This window comes from Stegostoma tigrinum, chromosome 19, assembly GCF_030684315.1.
Source record: "Stegostoma tigrinum isolate sSteTig4 chromosome 19, sSteTig4.hap1, whole genome shotgun sequence".
Taxonomy (NCBI): Eukaryota; Metazoa; Chordata; class Chondrichthyes; order Orectolobiformes; family Stegostomatidae; genus Stegostoma; species Stegostoma tigrinum.
In genome coordinates this window covers 6,479,212-6,502,207 of record NC_081372.1, presented here as the reverse complement: position 1 = coordinate 6,502,207, position 22,996 = coordinate 6,479,212, and the positions used below count along the sequence as shown (strand labels likewise).

General features: G+C 43.7%; 1 protein-coding gene across 1 annotated transcript in view; it reads left to right on the top strand.

Annotated features, from left to right (window-relative positions):
- The window catches only part of LOC125461234 (syntenin-1-like), a 34,920-nt gene extending 11,924 nt beyond the window's left edge, over nucleotides 1–22,996 (top strand). Inside the window, exons 2-9 of the mRNA XM_048549753.2 lie at nucleotides 3,189–3,259; nucleotides 4,886–4,955; nucleotides 6,031–6,134; nucleotides 9,409–9,570; nucleotides 11,165–11,340; nucleotides 15,811–15,982; nucleotides 20,772–20,863; nucleotides 21,598–22,996. Of these exons, the coding sequence (XP_048405710.1) occupies nucleotides 3,209–3,259; nucleotides 4,886–4,955; nucleotides 6,031–6,134; nucleotides 9,409–9,570; nucleotides 11,165–11,340; nucleotides 15,811–15,982; nucleotides 20,772–20,863; nucleotides 21,598–21,649 (879 nt within the window). The 5' untranslated portion in view covers nucleotides 3,189–3,208 and the 3' untranslated portion in view covers nucleotides 21,650–22,996. The remainder of the gene's footprint in view (nucleotides 1–3,188; nucleotides 3,260–4,885; nucleotides 4,956–6,030; nucleotides 6,135–9,408; nucleotides 9,571–11,164; nucleotides 11,341–15,810; nucleotides 15,983–20,771; nucleotides 20,864–21,597) is intronic.

The window sequence follows — 22,996 nt, the reverse complement described above, 5'->3', positions numbered from 1 at the left end:
GACTTTTTGGGCCTAGATCCTTCATCAGAAAGGGTCTAGGCCCGAAATGTCAGCCTTCCTGCTCCTAAGATGATGCTTGGTCTACTGTGTTTATCCAGCTCCACACCTTGTTATCTTGGATTCTCCAGCATCTGCAGTTCCCGTTATCTTTCATATTCAAATTGCATCATTTGTTTCTGGAAGAGAAAGTGATTGGAAATTTAAAATGACCAGAATTGCTTAGTCAGAAACTAGAACTTTAAGAGCAGCAGGAGGCCTGTTAACTTGGTCAGAAATCACATGAGACCAGGTTACAGTCTAACTGGTTTATTTGAAAACACAGCTTTCTTGCTTCAGTGCTTTGTCAGATGTTGGTGAGAGAGGTAGTATCAGGCACAATTTATAAGTAAAGGATCAAAGGGTCACACCATTTACGAGGATGAACTAAAAAAATCTAAGATGCTGTTAAATATTTAATAAGTTTGAAGGTTTTAATTGATTAATATGTTTGTGTAAATCCCCAAATTCCTTTAAAGCCACAGACCTGAGAGAACTAAAGGTTTTATGAGTGTAAAGAAGAGGTGACATTATAGGTCAGACAATACATAATAGGTGTGAGACCTTGTTCAAAATCTGTTTGTGTTTTAGTTTGGAGTCAGACTGGGTTTTCTAACGTAGGAATTTGTAAACCACCATCTTGACGAACTGTCTATAAATAGTGTGATTTCGGAACGAAATGAAATGTATCTGCAAATACAAATTCACCCTATAGATTCACGTGTGTGTGTGTGTGTGTGTGTGTGTGTGTCAGAGCAAGGTGAGCGAGGTGGGGGGAAGGGGGACGTGAGAGTGGCGGGGGGAAGAGAGGGCGCGAGAGTGGTGCGGGGGAAGAGAGGGTGAGGGGGAGAGGTCGAGGGGGCACGAGATTGAGGCGGAGGTGGGGAGAGAGGGCGCAAGAGCAAGTGTTCTAGAGACATAGGTTCAATTTTCACCAATTCATAATCACTCAACTATTACAATATGTGGTTCTCCAGTATTCTTTGAGGAAGGAAATCTGCCTTCCTAGGATGATCTGGCCTGCATGTGATTACTGACCACTGCAATGTGGTTGTCTCACACTGCCCTCTGAAATGACCGAACAAGCTACTCGGTTGAGTCAAAACTTCTACAAAGTCCAGAGAAAGGTTACAATTCAGATAGACCACCCAGTTCTCAACCTGGGCACTGGGAAAGGCAAGGACAACCACAGGCCTGATGACACTGATCTTTCTTAACAACTGGGATCTTGACAAAATTGGGAGAAGTGACGCGCAAACTAATTAACCCACAGCCTTGCTTGGGGTTTAGGACATCATGCATCTGTGAAGTATGTTTCCATGAGTATGAGTATCCACATGCCTGGTTACGTCCTGTCCCACTGGCAGGATGATCCTACCAGGGTGGTAGCACAGTGGCACAAATCTAGAAGGAATTGTTCTGGGATTTCGCAATGTTTGCTCCACACCTCATGAAATCTTACAGTATCAAGTTCAAACGCAAACAAGGAAATATTCTACTGATTACCACACACTGCCCCTCATCTGATGAATCATTGCTCCTTGATGCTGAATGCCTGTGAATGCCACCTGGAGATAACTCTGAGGGTGGTCAGGGAACAAGTTGCACTCTGAGTGGAAGATTTAAATGTCCATCACCAAGAGTGCCTTGGCAGAACTGCTACTGATTGAAGTGGCTGAGTCCTCATGGATATGGCTGTTTTACTGGATCCATAATAAGTGGCAAGGATACCAGCAAGAGGGGGAAATCTTTGTGACCTCCTCCTCGCCAATCTGTCTGCTGCTGATGCATCCATCCATGATTAGGAGAAGTGACCACTGCACAGTGCTTGTGCTGACGAAATCCCTTCTTCACATTGAGGATACCCTTGTTGTGTTGTGTGGCAAGATCACTGTGCTAAATCGGGCAGATCTCCCAATAGTAACTCGACTAGGCATCCATGAGGTGCTGTGGGACATAAGTGCCAGAATTGTACTCAACCACAATCTGTGACCTGGCATATTCCACACTGTACCATTTATCATCCAGCCAGCAGCAAGCAGTAGACACAGGTAAATGATCCTACAACCAACGGATAAGATCAAAGCTCTACCGTCCTGCCACGTCTAGTCATGAATGCTGATGGACAACTTTTCAGCCAGAAGTACCAAGTGGATGATCCATTTTGGCCTCCTCCAAAGGTCCCCTGCAGGGATCCTCAGCAAGAGGCTAATAACTCACCTTCTGACTCTCCAAAGCCTGTCCATCATCTACAAGGTACAAGTCACAAGTAGCATAGAATATTTTCCAATTACTTGGATAGTGCAGCTCCAATAACACTCAAGAAGCTTGACACTATCCAGGACAAAACAGCCAATTTGATTAGCCACACATCCACCACCTTCAACATTCACTCCCTTCATCACTGACGCAGAGTAGCAGCACTGTGTATTATCCACAAGATGCACTGTAATAACTCATTCAGGCTCCTCTGATGGTAGAATTTCCATATTTGCAAATCCACCTCCTAGAAGGACAAGGGCAGCAGAAATTGGGAATACCAGCACCTGGAAGTTCCCCTCCAAGCCACTCGCCATCCTGGTTTGGAAATGTATTGCTGTTCCTCACTGTCACTGGGTCAAAATCCTGGAAATCCCTTCCTAACAGTATTGTGGGTGTCCCTACATCCCATGGACCACTGCAGTGCACAAAGACAGCTCACCACCTTCTTGAGGGCAATTTGAAATGGGCAATAATAGCTAGCCTGGTCAGTCATGTCCACATCACTTGAACAATTTACTTTAAAAAAAATGTGAATTCAAAAGTAATCACTGTTCTTTGAAATACTTATCATTTGTTTCATTTATTCTTATTTCATAGCTATCATCTCAAAATACCGCACTAAAAGGGTTGCAGAATTCAGAGATGTACTCCCTGATCAGGTCTCTGGAACACCAGCCACACTTTCTCTTTGGGCCTCCTGAGCTGCTTTATCTATCGAGCATTTTAATGCTTTCATTCAAGGTGTAAGAAGGATGAGTTTTGATGGGTCAAATTGCTGACTTCACAGTGGGCTGGGCATTGCTTCTCTGGAAAGGTCCATGCAGTAATAAATAGTTGAAATTAAACAAAGCATTGAATATATGTATAACTAACAACTCTATCCATTCCAGTGTCCAGGTTGAAACATACAATGTCTCTGTATCCGTCACTGGAGGATCTGAAGGTTTCCAAAGTACTTGAGGTCAGTTTAAATGGTTTTTAAGACAGTTTCTACATTGTTTAAGGGGTTGATGATGATTGCTCAATTGTTTAAATTTTGGTGAATTCGGGCTAGTCTAGCAGGATAAAAGTGTTTTTTTTTCCTTGCTGTTTGCATAAAAGAGTACAAAACTAATGGCTAAAACCAGGCAAGGTGGACTAAATAACCTTAGTTAATCAAAATGTGATTCTGAACATTGGAACTAAGTTGTCAGTGTTCAGAAGCTCTGATATTGTCAGTCATCAAGTGGATTGTATTAATGGAACAAGGCTTAGCGATGTACCAATAAACATTGTACACCAATAGGAACAACAGGTTGGGAACGAGGAATACATGTTTGCAGAAATACCAGCCAAAAGATCAAGGCAAGAGGAGATATTGTGAACATGGAACCGAACATTACATAAAAGGAAGCATATCCAATGGGCTCCAACTGCAAAATACTGAATCACTTTGTGTGCAAATATTTATCTAGAAAGAAACAAAGCAAGCTGACGAAGATGGCTGCTGAAGAGGTGTCATCCATTGATAGTGACAAATATTTTTACACCATACAACAGATTGGCATTGGCAGGTCTAAAGGTTATTTGTGGCTTGAGACTACAGAAGAGAGTGATGTGAATGTGAAGCGTCAGATAGACATCAATGCTGTGTGCATAATTACATGCTTCTCAGATGTGTTTAATGGTTCAAGATGATGATCTGATAATGAAGACCTTAAAAGTAAAGTTGATACTAAATGATGGAACAGTACTCAAGCTGAAAGGAAATATTAAGCGGAAACACCAAAGCAATGGTGAGGATGAAGAATTGGAGTTCCAGATGACAAACTTTAAGCAAAATCTACTCAACACAACTTAAATAAGCCTAATGCTTAGACTCATAATCTGACAAGTGTCAGAAAAGATTTGTAGTGGTCACTAAGTCATTGACTGCTGAACAGTTCCTAAAAGACTACCAATGTGTTTTTACAGGTTTTAAATGTCTTCCTGATATAGATGAAAATGTGAGAGCAAATCTAGGAGTTGGGACATCATGTTTAAGTTGTTCAGGACATTGGTGAGACCTCTTCTGGAGCACTGTGTGTTGTTCTGGTCTCCCTGTTATAAGAAAGATACTATTAAAGCAGAGAAGGTTCAGAAAAGATTTACCAGGATGTTGCCAGGAATAGAGGGTTTGAGCGATAAAGAATAGACTGGAAAGGTTGGGACTTTGTTCACTGAAGCACAGGAAGCCAAGGAGTGACCTTATAGAGGCTTATAAAATCACGAGGGACATGTATAAGATGAAAGACAAGGTCTTTTCCTGGTGGGCGGTGGGGAGTGTGATGGGGGCAACAAGGGCAGAAAAGAAAATGAAGGAAAAGGGCCGGATTACCTGTTGGTTGTAATGATATTAATAGAAGACTTAAAGGACTAAAGGAATGCAAAACTAGTGGCTCAAACCCAGCAAATGGGATGAAATAGTGTCAAAACAAAACTAAGACAGGAACCATGAAGGAATAATATCTTGCCTGTGTTCCAGAATGACCTGATGACTTTGTTTATTATCATTAGAAAATAATTATTATATAACTGGATATTAGATTTAAGTGTTTGTTTACTTTAGGCTCAGGCCACTATTGCAGCCAAGATGGTCCCACCAGCGATCGAAGCTGAGACCCCCAGTGCTGGAAGTGGTGAGTCGTTGCAGCTTGTGTTATGCCCTTATTTTAATGTCAGTTTTCCACATTGTTCTTCAACCTCCACTCTCAACATCTCCAGCATGACTCCTGCTTGTGCTAATATCTCCACTTTCCTCCATGTCCTTGCCTAGTATTATTGCGGTAACGTCTCAATCCTGAGAAGGTCATGATCCTGGCACAGGGGCCATAACGTGTAGAATTTCAAGGCAGTCTTGTTCAGGCAGAATGGCAGTCCCATGGCCTGGCTCAGCTGCATGCTCTGGTTTTGAATGGAGCAGATTGAAGGGGAAATGAGACAGATAGGGGCTTCCTCCCCTCCTTAACAATTGGGCTACAGAGGGATCGTTAACACTTGATGTTAATTACTCGTATGCAATTTTCAATCTTCCATTGTTCGACTAGTGGTGGCAGTGCCGCCAACTGTCAAAGCTCTGAGCTCTGGAATTCTCTCCCTAAATTTGTCTGCCTCTCAAGCCTTACATCGCCCTTGCCCCACTCTGACTCTGCTGTCATTTCCATATAGATATTCCACATCTCAGGGTGACTTGCAGAGGTGGTCCAGGTTTGTCAGAATGACAATGATTAACTTCTAAGGCCAGCCTGTACTAGCCTGAATTGTATACCCTTAAGTCTAGAAAGTTGATGGATGATCTAGTCAAGGAGTTTAAATTCTTTAAAGTATTCAGAGAAACTATTTCCTGTTGGGAGAATCCTGGACAAATGGGCATGCACTTAAAGGCAGCCAATCCAGAGGGAAGTTAGTAACACTTTCTCCTGTAAAGTCTTCCGGGGAATCTGATATTTTCTCTCGCAAGTGTCTCAGATGCTGGAGGACACTGGAACTCTTGAAGACTGAAATTGATAAATTTTTATTGGGTACAGGTATTGAAGAAATATGAAAGGCAAATGGAATGGAGGTTCTAACTGAATGTTGGAACAGGTCCATGGCATTGAACAGTCACGTCCTCGTCCTGTATCCCTAACCAGATCTCTGCCAATGCGCACGTCACTGTGGTTCCACTCTGATACTTTCTTTAAAAACCTCTGATTTGTTTCTCTTCTGCTTCAGGTTTATATCCAGACCTGCAGGAACTGGGAGACTATATGGGACTGGATCTGAACAGCGAGGATCTGAGGCAGAACATGGCCGTAGTGCCAGCTGCAGAAGCTGGAGTAAGCATCTGAAGGAATTGGGCGACTACAATGAAAACTCTCCTCCCTTACGCCCAGTTCATTATCCACAAACCTCCTGAAAGGCGTTTCTCTTTTTTAGTAACATTAAGATAAAACATTAATTCTAGCCTTTTGATATTAATTATACCTGTCTTTAATTGCGATGTCAGTTGTAGCTCAGTAGGAAGCTGTTAGAGTGTTTAAGTTCCATTTCAGATATTGGAGGACTTGGTACGGCACAGGGAGTGTCAGCCTGAACGAGGAGGGGGAGGTAGGGGTGTGGGTGTGGGTGGGCAGGGTAGGGTTGAAGGGACATGCTGAACTCTCAGTCTTTAGGATGAAACCCCTGATTCTAGACACCCTGACCAAGGAAAACATACTCTCTGCATCTAGTTTGTCCAGCCCTGTAAGAATCTCTTACATTTCAATCAGATCAAAGAAACATACAGTATAAGGCCATTCAGCCCTTTGAGCCTGCTTCTCCATTCAATAAGATCATGGATGATCATCCGACTCAGTACCTTGCTCCCGCTTTTTGTCCCGTAGCTTTTGATTCAATTAGCCCCAAGAACTATATGTAACTCCTTCTTGAAAACATTCAATGTTTCAGCCTTAACTGCTGTGTCAGAGAATTCCACAGGCTCTCTGCTCTCTGGGTGAAGACATTTCTCCTCATCTCAATCCTAAATGGCCCACCCTGTGTCCTTTAACTGTGACTGTTCTAGACTCCCTGTTCATTGAGAATATCTGTCCTGTTTTACCCTGACTAGATCTGTTAGGATTGTTTAGGCGTTAATGAAATAGCCCCTCATTTTTCTAAACTCCATTGACGTAGTCCCAATTGATCCCGTCAATCCTGTCAGCCCAGAAATCAGTCTGGTAAAGCTTCACTACACTCCCTCCAAAGCCAGAACATCCTTCCTCAGGTAAGGAGACCAAAACTACACACAATATTCCAGGTGCAGTCACACCAAGGCCCTGTCCAATTGCAGAAGACATCCCTGCTCCAGTACTTAAAGCATCTCACCATGAAGGCCAACATACTATTTGCCTTCACGACCTGCTGCAGCAGCGCACTTACCTTCAGTGACTGATATACAAGGTCACCGGGTCCTATTGCTCCTCCGCCTTTCCCGATCTATCACATGCAGATAATAATCTGCCTTCCTGTTTTTGCAACAGAAGTGGCTAACCTCTCAGTTATCCACATTATACTTTATTTGCCTCATATTTGCCCATTCACTAAACTTGTCCAAATCACACTGTGGCATTTCTGCATTCTGCTCACAGTTCACCACTGCCCCCCCACCCCCCAATCTAGCTTTGTGTTGTCTGCAAACTTAGAGATATTACATTTAGTGCCCTCATCTAAATCATGAAACGCCTTTCAGGAGGTTTGTGGATAATGAATAGGGTGTAAGGGAGGAGAGTTAAGGGAGGCTGCAGTGCTAACCACTGAGCCACTGTGCCCCTGCAGTTCAGGGGAAACAGCTAGTTTCTATTCACACTGTCCATGCCCCTCATAATCTTACACACCTCAATCAGGACCCCTCTCAGCCTTCTCTGCTCTCACAAAAACAACCCAAGCTTACCCAGCCTCTCTTCATCTATGAAGTGGTCCATTCCAGGCAACATTCTGGTGAGTCTCTCCTGCATCCCCTGCAGTGCAATTGCATCCCTCCTATAGAGTGGTGAACAGAACTGCATGCAGTACTCTAGCTGTAACATAACCAATGTCCTGTACAACTTCAATGTGACTTTCCTGCCGTCATAATGATTGCCACGACTGATAAAGGCGAGTGTCTGCTATGCCACCTTAGCTACCCCGTTGCCTTCAGGAATCTGTGATCAAGCGATCCAAGATCCCTCTATTCTTGAGTTTCATTGAGTACTCCATTGTTACTTCTTCCAAAGTAGATCAACTCACATTTATCAGGGTTAAATTCTATTGATCTGCCCATGTGAGCAATCCACTATATTCTCCTTCAACTGTGACCTCCTTCCTCACTGTCAACCATCCAGCCAATCTTGGTTACATCTGCACACTTATCATCTTCCCTCTGCTCTCCCTCCCAATATTTTATTCAATATTGTTTATGTATATCATAAACAGTAAGAGATCCATCACTGATCCCAGTGGTACACCACTGAGCACTGGGCTCCAGTCACACAAACAGCTTTATACCACCGCCCTCTGTCCCCTGTCACTAAACCTATTTTGGATTCAACTTGCTAAATTACTTAGATCTCACATGCATTTATGTTCTTTTTCAGTCTTCCATGTGGGACCTTGTTAAAGTCTTTGCTGAAATCCATATAAACTACACCAACTCTGACTGTAAAGCCCTGGTTTATGTTGACCACCCTTCTTGAAAAGTGGAACCACGTTAGCTTTCTTCCAGTCCTCTGGTACCCTTCTGTGGCCAGAATGGAATTAAAAATTTGGGCCCCTGCAATTTCCACCTTCATCTCCCACAGTAGCCTAGGATACAATTCCTGCCAAATACCTCCTCACTTCCTATATCAAACTGCTCAAGAACCTCACAGTCTGTCATCGTCTTGAATTCTGAACCCAAATCCTCCTCCTGCAAGTGAAGACATGTGAAATACTCATTTAATACCCGACCAATGTCCTCAGGCTCTTCACACAGATTACACCACCTGTCCCTAATGGGCCATATTCTTTCCCTCATTATCCTCACCCCCTTGATATACTTATAGAATATCTTGGGATTCTCCCTCATATTTCGTGCCCCCATTTGGTTTCCTAATTGCTTTAGGTTTCCTCAAGCACAATTGATACTTCACTGTTGATTTGCTCTCTTTGTATCTGTTAAAACCCTCCTTTTCTTCCTTATCCACAAGTTCACGAGCTAAATGTTTCAGCGATCTCTATGCAGCCTTTAGGGGATTTCACTACTGTATGAATTACTTGACTGACCGAACTGGCTCAAGGGGCTGAATGGCCTACTCCTGATCTTCTGTAAAATGTGTATCTCTTCAGCCAAGTGAAATCCGCCAAAAGAAATCACTTCGTACTTTGGCTAGTTTCAAAAAGCACAATAATGATAACACTGGGATTTCTGAGGTACTAAGCGACCAACTAGGAGTTCCCAGTGATTTTTGCATAAAAGCTCCTAGGGTGTATTCATTTTGTCGGTGTTACCAGCTTAAGAACCTTCCAGTTTGGGGTTCAGAGAGAATTTGTTGATGACTGCTTATCCATTTCCCCTTGGATTCCTCACTCTTTCTATTTTTGTGCTTCACTGTCTAGCAAGCTGACAGTAATCAGTCAGCCATGAATAACATGGTGGCCCCATTGACCGGAAACAGTCTGGGGCTCCACCGAGCGGAGATCAAAGCTGGAGTGCGGGAAGTGATCCTCTGTAAGGACCAAGATGGAAAGGTTGGGCTGCGTCTGCGTGCGGTTGACAAGGTAAGTAAATAACATGCAAATACACCTAAAGGTCCCATCGTATAACTGTACAGCACAACAAGGTCATCGTCTTCTCCATTGTGCCTGGGCCAGATTTTTGAAATAGAGGTTTATCTAGTGCTACTCCTGTCCCAAGGTAAGAACTTCCTTGAGTCAATTCCTGTGGCACCTAGATGTAAGTGCATAGACTTAATGGAAATGGCTGGAGGTTTACTGGGATTATGAAGAGAAATTCTTTTCACTGAGTTGGGAATCTGAAACTCACTGCCTGTAGAGGTGGGAGAGGCAGAAACCCTAGTAACATCTAAAGGTATTTAGATGTTCACTTGCGATGCCAAGGCTGTGGGCCAAATGCTAGAAAGTGGGATTAGGGTAGTTAGATGGTTGTTTTTGACTGGCTCAGCTGAAGGGCATTTTTCTGCGCTGTAGATGGCTGTGATTCAGTGATTGTTGATAAGCATTCCAGTGTCAGTGAAATAATCCATTCCTAATTTTCGATAAACGAGTCCACCCTAAAAATTTATTATGGCATTCACTACCCTGGATGGGTTGAAGTTCATTGATTCACTTGCCCAACGGTATTTTCCTAGATAACACAGTATGGAGTTGAGGAACACAGCAGGCCAGGCAGCATCAGAGAAGCAGGAAGGCTGTTGTTTCAGGTCGGGATCCTTCTTTAGAAATGAGGAGGGGGAAGGGGGGTCTGAAATAAATGGGGGCGGTCAGGCTGGAGAAGGTAGGTGGGATGGTGGTGGGTGAGTGCAGATAGGGAGTGGTGAGGATTGGTCAATGAGGTGGGAGGGATGGACAGGTTGTGTCAGGTCAAGGAGGCGAGGATGAGAGGGTGGGTTGGTCATAGGAATGAGGCCGGGGATGGATCTTTTGGTCTGTCAGGTTGGCTTGTCTCTTCACCTCTTGATTCTCCTCTGGAGAGGCTGCAGAATTAATCTGGTATTAACCATATTAATTGCACTTGTCCTTGACTGACTAAGCTTTTGTTGCTGATAGGCAGCACTGTGGGAGTGCTACACTGTCAGATACGCCGTCTCTTCCATGAAACGCCTAGCTGAATCCCTGTATACCCTTTTTATAAAAGTCAGACACTGTGTGGAGTTCCCCTGGACTGATGGTCACTTCTTATCTCTTGAACAACATCAATCAAAATAGATATTGAATTGTAGAATCTGATATAAAATGAATTTATTGTCACATTTTGCTTGGCCCTAATTCACAGTAAGATGTTTCTGTGCATCACTTCAAAATGTATTTAATTGCCAGTAAAAATGATTCTGAAGTCCGTGAAAAGTGATTGTTTTCTTTAGAGATGGCAGGAATTGCAGATGCTGGAGAATCTGAGATAACAAGGTGTAGAGCTGGATGAACACAGCAGATCAAGCAGCATCAGAGGAGCAGGAAAGCTGATGTTTCAGGCCTAGACTCTTCTCTAGGCTCGATATGTCAGCCTTCCTGCTGCTCTGATGCTGCTTGGCCAGCTGTGTGCATCCAGCTCTACACTGTGTTATCTCTTGTTTTCTTTATTTCTCTTTTCTTTACACAGTCTTTTCACCCATTTCCTTCTATTCCTTTCCCCTAGGGGATCTTTGTGCAGTTGGTGCAGGCCAACTCCCCCGCTTCTCTTGTTGGGCTGCGTTTTGGGGACCAGATCCTGCAACTGAACGGCCAGACCTGTGCAGGCTGGAGCACTGACAAAGCACATAAGGCACTAAAACAGGCACCACAGGACAGGATCTCCATCATCGTCCGGGACCGGTACGTAGCTCTCTCAATTCAACTGGCTGTGGTTGGACTGTGAGCCAATTCCTCTAATAATACCAAGATAACACAGTATGGAGTTGAGGAACACAGCAGGCCAGGCAGCATCAGAGAAGCAGGAAGGCTGATGTTTCAGGTCGGGATCCTTCTTCAGAAATGAGGAGGGGGAAGGGGGCTCTGAAATAAATGGGGGGGTCAGGCTGGAGAAGGTAGGTGGGATGGTGGTAGGTGAGTGCAGATAGGGAGTGTGTAAAGAAAAGAGAAATAAAGAAAACAAGAGATAACGAGGTGTAGAGCTGGATGATCACAGCAGGCCAAGCAGCATCAGAGGAGCAGGAAGGCTGACGTATCGGGCCTAGAGAAGAGTCTAGGCCTGAAATGTCAGCTTTCCTGCTCCTCAAGGATTATGATTTGAAATAATTGGTTATTTCATTTTGAGATTTACATGCAGGCTTCTCAATGTTGGACGAAGTCTCGGGGAAGATTTGTCCAATGTCAGATCCGTCGTTGAAACCTCTCCCACTGCAGTGTTACATTTGAACATGTGAATCTATGAGTAAGCCATTTGCTGCTCCAGCCTGCTCCATTATTTGATAGGATAGTGGCCAACCTGATTGGGAGCTTAACTGCACTTTCTTGACTGCTCCATATACCTTTTAGATTCCCTTCTAACACTGGAGTCAATTTAACTCTGCCTTATAATAGTCAGGGACTCTACCTCCACTGCTCTCTGGGGAAGACCAGTCCACACACTAATGACCCACTGAGAGAAAGCCCTTCTTCCCACCTTTGTCTTAACTAAGATATACTTTACTTTTAACTGTGACTGCTGGTACTAGTCTCTCTCACAAGGAGAAACATCTTTTCAGAATCCGCCCTGTCATGTCCGTTCAGGATCTGATATGTTTCAATAATTTTGTATCTTATTCTTCTAAACATGATTGGACAAACACCCATCTTGTGCAACTTGTTCTTACAAGATGATCCCTTCTTCTCAGGACAGAGTCAAATGAGCCTTTTACGAGCTGTTTTTAATACGATTTTATATGTCTCTGTGTGCATGTATAACGACCCACACACACCACACATATTCTCTCTCGCATGCACACACACACAGATATAATATATATAAAACTGTATATGGTACTCCAGATGTGGTCTCATCATTACCTTATACAATTGTGCCAAATTTCTCTTTTATATCCCTGTCAGTAAATGATAATATTCCTGATCGCTAGATGCGTCAATATTGCCCTGCCCTCAACTTAATACCAAATGTCGTCTTCACCATACAAAAATGCTTACTTTCACCTTTGTAATATCCTCCTATCATCAGTCCTTCCTCAGTCCTTCTGCTTTTGAAAATATGATTATAGACTGTGAGATTTTATATTTATGTTTAATATCATTTAACAAATTTTGAATTAGCGATGCATGGGCTTTTCTGTGCGTCTGAACATATAACTGTTCCAGTCTGAAACAGTTAGGGGAAACATCCATAAAGTGTATGTGATGCAGTTATTTTAAGCTTCAACCAGGACATTTCTGAAGAATTCCCTGGATGAAGATGGGTGTTTAATGACTGTTCCTGAGAAACGGTGAACACAGTAAAAAATAGATTGCCTTGGAACAAGGATTTACTAATACTGCCAGACCAGAAATGTTTGAATAAAACGAAGAAGGGACTATTTTTAGCTGAAAATGTTTAAACTTGGGTGTATAGAGGCTATCAATTTTTATAAACTGGGAGATGAAGTTACAGTTACTTTAAACCCATTGATGTGTTAGAGAAGGGATTCTTCTGAATGCTATACAAGGAGTCCTTTTTCTGTACTGTACAGGCTGATGTTTTGGGGATTATTGATTGAATCTATTATAGTGTGTTTCAAAATCTCTAAACTTGTGTTATATGTAAACAGAGATAGTAGGAACTGCCGATGCTGGAGAATCTGAGATAACAAGGTGTGGAGCTGGATGAACACAGCAGGCCAGGTGGTCCCCAATGGGTTTCCCCGATGTAGGGGAGGCCACAACGGGAACAGCGGATACAGTATACCACCAGTCTTCAACTGCACATCTGCTAATGTGGTATACTGTATCCGCTGTTCCCGTTGTGGCCGCCTCGGCATCAGGAAGACAAAGCAGAGGCATTGGGGACTGCTTTGTGGAACACCTACCGTCGGTTCGCAACAAACAACTACACCTCCCAGTCACGAACCATTTCGACTCCCTGTCCCACTCCTCGGACGACATGTCCATCCTGGGCCTCCTGCAGTGCCATGATGACGCCACCCGAAAGCTGCAGGAACAGCATCTCATATTTCACTTGGAAACCCTGCAGCCCAATGGTATCAATGTGGACTTCACAAGCGTCAAAATATCCCATCCCCCGACCGCATCCCAATACCAACCCAGCTCGTCCCCACCTCCATCTCCTACCCACTAACCTCATTCTGCCTCCTTGACCTGTCTGTCCTCTCTGGACTGACCTATCCCCTCCCTAACTCCCCACCTACATTCACCTTCACTGGCTCTAGCCCCGTATCTTTGACCTGTCTGTCTCCTCTCCACCTATCTTCTCCTTTAGCCATCTTCTATCTGCCTACCCTATCTCCCCATTTATTTCAGAATCCCCTTCCCCTCCCCCATTTCCGAAGAAGGGTCTCGACCTCAAACATCAGCTTTCCTGCTCCTCTGATGCTAGATTAGATTCCCTACAGTGTGGGAACAGGCCCTTCAGCCCAACAAGTCCACACCGCCCCTTGATGCATCCCATACACCCCTGAACACTACGGGCAAGTTAGCATGGCTGATCCACTAGCCTGCACATCTTTGGACTGTGGGAGGAAACCGTAGCACCCAGAGGAAACCCACTCAGACACACAGGGAGAAAGTGCAAACTCCACACAGACAGTCACCTGAGGCTAGAATCAAACCCAGGTCCCTGGTGCTGTGAGGCAGCAGTGCAAACCACTGAGCCACTGTGCCGCCCCAGGCTGCTTGGCCTGCTGGGTTCATGCAGCTCTTGTTATCGTATATGTAAATAGTTTGGGTTTATTCTATTTTATCTTTATTTCTTTTGTGAAATAAACTTCTATTTTATTGTTAAAACCGATTTTGCAACATTGTACGCTCATGTTTCAGTGAGACACCACCTCTTTAAAACCGGAACTATGATTTATCAAGCCAAATTTCGTCTGATTTGTCCAGTAATAATAACATCAGCTGGGATCATAGCAAAATGTCTCTTCCATGTTTGCATTACCTCCAGACTCATCCATTCCAATGCTATCCTGGCCAACCTCAACTCATCCTAAAGTTGCCAATGTCCTAGCTCACACCAAGTCTAAGTTATCTAAGATTCTGTGCTCACTGATCTACAGCCCCAGGTCAGCAACCACTTCGTGGTCTTGCCACCTCCAAACCATTTAACAACACTTGTATCCCTCACCTCCTCAAGCCTACAGTTGCCTGACAGCTCTGCATTCCCCCCATCCCGGTGTATGGATTGCTAAACAAAGAGTTAGTATTGACTCAGTGAGCCAAATGGCATCTGATTGGGCTGTAACACCTCTGTCGCTATGTCCTGCTTCCTTCAACTTTATTTCACACAGTTGGTCACCGTGGCTTCAGCTTTCATCTGTTTTAGACCATTAGCTGTGAAATTCTATCCCCAAACATCTTCAGCTCTGCAAAACCTAGAATTCAACTCCAAGAGCTGCATTCCCACCTTGTATCCTCCAAGGATAATGCGATTAAAACAAAAAGGTGACTTAGGACCAATTGTTCCAAAGGTTCTCCACCATAAAATTTTCCTCTCCTCCTGTCTGTTGTAGACAAATTGATGGAAACCAGTTACAGAGTTATAGGTACATGCAGCACAGAAACAGATCTTTAGTCCATGCCAACCAAGTTTCCCAAACTAAAACTAGTCCCACTTGCCTGCATTTGGCACATATCCCTCTAAACATTTCCTATTCATGTGCCCATCCAAATGTCTTTTCAATGTTGTAATTGTACCAGCCTCCAGCACTTCCTCTGGCAGCCCATTCCACATAAAAACCACCCTCTGTGTGAAAATTTTGCCCCACAGGTTCTTTTTAAGCTTTTCCCCTGTCGCCTTAAAAATATGCCCCCCAGTTTTGAACTTCCTTACCCTAGGGAAAAGACGTTTGCTATTCACCTTACCTATGCCCCTCGTGATTTTATAAACCTCTATAAGGTCAGCCTTCAGCCTCCAATGCTCCAGGGAAGCAGAGTCCAGCCTACTCAGGCCTTCCCTATAACGCAAACCCCTCAGTGCTGGCAATATCCTTATAAATTATTTCAGCTCTCTTTCAAGTTTAACAGCATCTATACTGTGAACATTTCAATCCACGGCCTTTATACGACTAGTGATTTTTTTTTACCATGCCATACGTAAATCCTTGTTAGCTTTTTAATGATTGTGTTTATTTCCTTCCCAAGGCCATTCCAGAGAACGATCACCATGCACAAGGACAGCACTGGACATGTCGGTTTCATCTACAAACGTGGGAAAATCACTTCCATCGTGAAAGACAGTTCTGCAGCCAGGAATGGATTATTAACTGATCACTATGTCTGTGAGATCAATGGCCAGAACATCATTGGACTGAAGGTAAGATACAATCTACAGAACTTGAATAGTTTCACTCATCACTAATTTTACTCATAACCTGTAATAGTCACAGTTCACCTAAAAACTACAACGGTTTACAGTCTGTAGTAATTTCAAGAATTGTAATATTTCCAAAATCTTTCGGAACCTTAATAACATAGCCTGACTCTGTAGTCATTCCAATAATATAACATTTGATGAGCCAATTTCCCACAGTGTTGCCCATGAGAACTCTAACCCAGATGTAGTATTCTGATGAAGGACAGGGAATAATTTGAGTTGGGTCATACAGATAGAAGCAAGTCTCCATTTTAAAGTCAGGCCTGTGAAGCAGTGCAAATCACAGCAAAAATTTGACTATTTATGTTTCTAGACCCCTCTGTTCCTAAAACTCATTTAAATTTTTACCATTTATTTCATAATGCCTCTCCTCTTTCTCCCTTTCAGACTGTCTGTCACTTTGACATCGTATTTGACCCTGTGATAAATTCTGATCAGTTTTCCACGCCATCAATAAGGTGACCTACTTTCAGCCCCATACCATCATCTCATTTGGTCCCTACCTCAGTTCAACTGCTGCAGAGAGCCTTATCCAAGCCAAGCTAGCATCACCTCGCCTCTCGTGACCTCTATAATTACTCTACCTGCACAACCCTCTGAAATCTCTGCACTATTTGAATCCTCACCAGATCATTTTTCATGATTTTAATCCCCAACAATTTGTCACTCTACTTGCACCCAACTAGGTATCTAGATCTCTGAAACAAAACCCATGCATCTCTCTCCATCACTTTCCCTTTAAAACCTCTCAAAATCTCTTTGACCCAACTTCTGGTCATCTCCAAAAGTAGTTGAGTTTCAAATATTGCTATCTAATATAATGCCTTTTGTAAGTTTTATTATTTTTTTTAGGCCATTCCACAATATCATTTTGTCATTCTCATCCAATCGAGGCACATCCACAAAATGCAGATGAAAAACAACAGAAAAAAAATAAAGCTGATTTTTTCACAACCACAAAAGAATAATTAAAATTAAAGTGGCCATGTCTGCCTTCAGATACTGATAATTGTTTTCAAGTTGGAATTTCTGTTCCTTTTAAGAATTCACCTTGGATTGTGTCAACGCATTCCTGGCTGAAATGGGATGAAGTCAATGAGATGTTGACAGGGTTTTCGCTCATTGTTGAGGATAATTTTGCTCCATTTTACTGACCACTGCTCAGAATCAAAGATGCTGTCTCCTTCTCGCCTTCTCTTCCGCAAGCCCCTCCCACCCTGCTCTAGGTGTAGTTGCTAAGGAATTTGAGGGAGAGTGTGATGGTATGGGGTAGTTCTGTCCCTCAACTCTGTTTTGTTGCCTCCAAAATGATCTACTGTTAGAGATTTTTCTCCTTTCCTTTGGTGTGTGTTGTGATTTGTTGCATTTTGTCAAACACCAAAAAGCTGGACTTATCAAATAAAATTCTGAAAATATTGTGCATCCCCAGAAACCAAAGAGTTCTCTTTTGCCATCTTAACAATAAGCAGTGGACAATTTTTCAATGCTTCTCAATGGAGATAAATCCCTGTATTTACAACTTTCATTGCTACTTGGCCTGACACATTTTATACTCTGTGTTTCTGTCAAGCTGCATTTTTCTAAGCTTCTAAGCTCAGCTGAGATGCCCAAGTCCACAGCTTACACAGAAACAGTCATACACAGCACAAAGTGCCAAATTCTACGGTAATTACAGATTAAATAAAATTTAACAAATGACAGCATGTCACACACAAGCGATGATGATGTAAAACAGTGCTTGTGTAACTTGCCAACTCAGAATGACTTCTTTGAGTCTGTTAACTGTCATAGTAGCCCTATCTTTAACAAAAACAGAAGTTGCTAAGGAACTGAGGAAAGGTCATCGGAACTAAAACATTAACTCTGACTTTTCTTCACAGATGCCGCCAGACCTGTTGAGCTTTTCCAGGGACCTCCGTTCCTGTTCCTGATTTACAGCATCCGTAGTTCTTTTGGTTTTTATTTAACCTTATCTTTAAGTTAAAATTTCCTGTATCTTCAATATTATGATTCTGTTCCTGTAAATAACCACAGTTTTCCTTGGCTAAACCATTGCCTGCAACAACAGTAATAGGAAACTTGTATTACCGTTTGCAACTCACTGATTTGGCAACTCTGCCCTTGAGTCACTGTTGTTGCTGTTTCACTCGTACTTTCTGCTTCTTTCACTAGGTTGTGCTGTGATACACCAACATGACTGCTGTTTCCCCTTTGACTCTGCTCTAGCATGTAGCCTGACTGGATCTTTCAGTCAACATATACCAATGACTCATATATCCTGTTTTGTCACTGAATAATATTTCCTATGTCACCGGAAGGACTGCTGAGCCATGTTCTGAGAATGATTTCTAAAAGGATCAATGCAGGTTTAAATAGAAGGGGCCAATGACGTGGAATTCAGGTTAACAAAGTGTGGATCTGGATGAACACAGCAGGCCAAGCAGCATCTCAGGAGCACAAAAGCTGATGTTTTGGACCTAGACCCTTCATCAGAAAAAGGGGAGGGGGAGAGGATTCTGAAATAAGTAAGGAGAGAGGGGGAGGTGGACCGAAGATGGACAGAGGAGAAGATAGGTGGAGAGGAGAGTATAGGTGGGGAGGTAGGGAGGGGATAGGTCAGTCCAGGGAGGATGGACAGGTCAAGGGGGGGGGGGGGGGGGAATGAGGTTAGTAGGGAGGGAATGGAGGTTCGACTTGAGGTGGGAGGAGGGGATATGTGAGAGGAAGAACAGGTTAGGGAGGTGGGGATGAGCTGGGCTGGTTCTGGGATGCAGTGGGGGGAGGGGACATTTTGAAGCTGGTGAAGTCCACATTGATACCCTTGGGCTGCAGGGTTCCCAAGCGGAATATGAGTTGCTGTTCCTGCAACCTTCAGATGGCATCATTATGGCACTGCAGGAGGCCCAGGATGGACATGTCATCCAAGGAATGGGAGGGGGACTTAAAATGGTTCATGACTGGGAGGTGCAGTTGTTTATTGCGAACTGAGCGGAGGTGTTCTGCAAAGCGGTCCCCAAGCCTCCGCTTGATTTCCCCAATGTAGAGGAAGCCACACCGAGTACAGTGGATACAGTATACCCCATTGGCAGATGTGCAGGTGAACATCTGCTTGATGTGGAAAGTCATCTTGGGGGCTGGGATGGGGGTGAGGGAGGAGGTGTGGGGGCAAGTGTAGCACTTCCTGTGGTTGCAGGGGAAGGTGCCGGGTGTGGTGGGGTTGGAGGGGAGTGTGGAGCGAACAAGGGAGTCACGGAGAGAGTGGTCTCTCCGCAAAGCAGACGGGGGTGGGGATGGAAAAATGTCTTGGGTGGTGGGATCGGACTGTAGATGGCGGAAGTGTCGGAGAATGATGTGTTGTATCCGGAGGTTGGTGGGGTGGTACGTGAGGACGAGGGGGATTCTCTTTTGGCGGTTATTGCGGGGGCGGGGTGTGAGGGATGTGTTGCAGGAAATGTGGGAGACGCGGTCGAGGGCATTCTCAACCACTCTGGGGGGGATGTTGCTGTCCGTGAAGAACGAGGACATCTGGGATGTACAGGAGTGAAATGCCTCATCCTGGGAGCAGATGCGGCGGAGGTGAAGGAATTGGGAATAGGGAATGGAATTTTTGCAGTCAGGTGGGTGGGAGGAGGTGTATTCTAGGTAGCTGTGGGCTTGAAATGGACATTGGTTTGTAGGTGATTGCCTGAGATGGAGACAGAGAGGCCCAGGATGGTGAGGGATGTGTTGGAGATGGTCCAGGCGATGGTCAGCTTTTGTGCTCCTAAGATGCTGCTTGGCCTGCTGTGTTCATCCAGCTCCACACTTTGTTATCTCGGATTCTCCAGCATCTGCAGTTCCCATTATCTCTGATCATGTGGAATTCAGGAGTTGTACTCAAGGTGTCCATGTTTGAATATCTAAGCCAAACAAATGACTAAAGTCCCTTTTCAACACTGATAGAAGGGACTACTTGGTTAATTAATAACTACTTGGGTATGGTGATCTGAACTGAGAAGTAATGATCATAAGTAATGATTTAACATGGAAAAGGTGAACAAATCTTTGGTAGTGACAGACAGTGTCAAAATGGCTGGGTGGATGGTAAGCTTGATTTTAGGAGGGAGCTCCAGGATTTTAATAGAATAAACAGCGATATATTTTCACCTCAATATCGTGAGAGGCTTGTTATTTGCAGTGTATTTCTAGCCTCTGACCAGCTTTTGTAGCCACAGTATTTATATGATAAGTTCAGTTGAGTTTCTGGTCAACGGAAACCTGCAGTGGGGGATTCAGTGATGGCAATGCCATTGAATGTCAAGGGACAATGGTTAGATTCTGTTTTGTTGCAGATGACCATTGCCTAGCATTTGTGTGATATGAACATCAGTTAGCACTTTTCAGGCCAAACCCAACAAAGATTGACCAGTTACTCACTGATGTACTATTTCCAAAAGCTTAGTTTTGAATTTATCCTGTTCAAATGTAAGTTGTGTTCTCTGGTTCGACAGTTCTGGACCAGGTCTGAAGGTCTATCCCCGGAATTATGCGGCAATCCTATTAACCTCCACCTTCTCTTTTAGTGAGAAGATGTTCATTCAATTGTTCCTCATGATCGCTCCATCCCCACAATCATTCTGATTTCTATACCTGTATCCTATCAGTACCTGTAATTTTATAAAGTGAAGAGGTACCTTGAATATTTATTACACCTGAGCCTTCGTGGTCACAGTTATTTCTCCATTTACAGGACTCGCAGGTTGGAGATATCCTAGCCGCTGCTGGGAGTGCAGTCACTGTTACTGTCATGCCGAGTATCATCTATGAGCACATGGTGAAGAGGTTAGTAAGCAAATAAGGAGCATCTGGTGCAAAAATGTGGTGTAGTGGCAGCATTCAGACAGTTATAATGATGGCAATCACCAGTGCTAACTGACCTACATTGGCCTTCAATCTGCTGCAGGGGAGGATGGTGGAATGGTAATGTCACTGGACTAATAAACCAGAACTCCAGGCTAATGTGCTGGGGACCTGGATTCAAATCCCACCATGGCAGATGGTGACATTTAAATTCAATAGAAACTTGGAATTAAAAAATGCTAGAATCACAGAGCATGGAAACAGACCCTTCATTCCAACTCATCCATGCTGACCAGACATCCCAATCTGACTTAGTCCCATTTGCCAGAATTTGGCCCATATCCCTGTAAACGCTTTCTATTCATATACCTACCCAGATGCCTTTTAAATGTTGTAACTGTACCTGCCTCCACCACCACTGGTGCAGTAAGTGAAGATTGACGAGAGGCCAGAATTGTCTTTAACTGCCTGGACCCTAAATTCTGGAATTCCTGACTCAAATTAGCTTACGCTTATCTTCTACTCTAGTAAAACCTGACTTTGTTGCTTGGTCATCTGTCTTAATCTCTTTTCTCTTGTGGCATGGTGTCAGTTTTTGTCTGATTTCCACTCCTGTGAAGTACCTCAAAACATTTTACTACCTTTTGATGGTGCTATATAAATGTAAGTTATTGTAATGTTGGTCTGGCCTGATCCCACCTTTGATCTTCCTGCAGGATGTCTTCGGGCCTTGTGTCCCGGATGGATCACTCCACTCCAGAGGTGTAAGATGATATTCACCAAATAATCTACAATATCGATCCAACGTAGAATCCTCCAGGCTGGGATCTTGCCTCATTTAAGCAGACGGGTTCCAGCTCTGCTTTCTTCTCATGTATGTTTTGCTGATTTGGCAATTCCTCACAGGGTTTGCATTGTTCCATATTCTACTCTCTGTTTATTATATCAGTCCCTATCAATAACCCCACTCATTCCCGCTCCATGTTAAAATATTCTTGGGTTAAACTCTTAATGAATGTGCTATAGATGGATGTAATTGTAAATCATTAATCTTTTACGCTTCCATATAGTATCATTGCTATGGGCACTGGTTAGCGAATAAAGTCATGGATTGAGAGTCTTTAAAAGATTCTGAGTAATTTTGGGAATTCTATGCAACAAAAAGCGCATGCATATTAGACTCCAACCAATGATGTGCTGGCTACAAGTATGGCTAATGTCACTAGGCTAGTAATCTAGAAGTCCCGGCTGTGCTGTAGGGACATGGGTTGAAATCCCACCACGGCAGTTGGTGGCATTTAAATTCAGTGAGTAACTCTGGAGTCGAAAGCTAGTGTCAGTAACCGTGACCATTAAACTAATACCAATTGTGGTTAAAAACCCATTTGGTTCACTAATCTCCTTTAGGAAAAACAATTTACCATCCTTACCCAGTCTGGCTTACATGTAACTCCAGACCCACAGTAGTGGCCTAGCATCCTACTCAGTGTAAAATAAATTATGGCTGTTTGGGCATCAATCTTATCCACAGTCCATGCCACATCACACTGGCAAGTGTACCGCGATTGGTCAGGTTCACTGGCCAGAGCCCAGCAATTGGTCAGGGTCATTGGCCAGAGCCCAGCAATTGGTTAGGGTCATTGGCCAGAGCCCAGATATAGGTCAGGGTCAAATGAGCTGAAGCCCAGCTCTTGACCAATGGGAGAGGGGATGAGAATGGAAATTTAGTAGTAAGGATCCATGTCAAACATGATCAGTCCCGGAAAAATAGGCTTCTGTAGTGAGAATGAACTGAATAAAGTGGAGAAATTAGAAGCAAATCACCACAAAGCTGGAGATGCCAGCATTAAAATACCCCCCCAGCCCATTGTAAATATCAAGCAGATGCTCGTGGGTTAAAGGTGAAACTCCATTGGTGTCATTAATTCAGACAGATGGAAGCATACGTAGATGTGAACTCCTGTGAACTACCACTCCCTGCTGGAATTAATTCATCGGAGAATCATTTGGGAGTGTGAATAGGTTAAATTTCCTCTGATGGAATCCTTCCAGCAAGTTTAAGGTGTTCTTCAAAGATTATAGTTTGTAAAATCCCATCTCCGCGCCCCCCCCGCC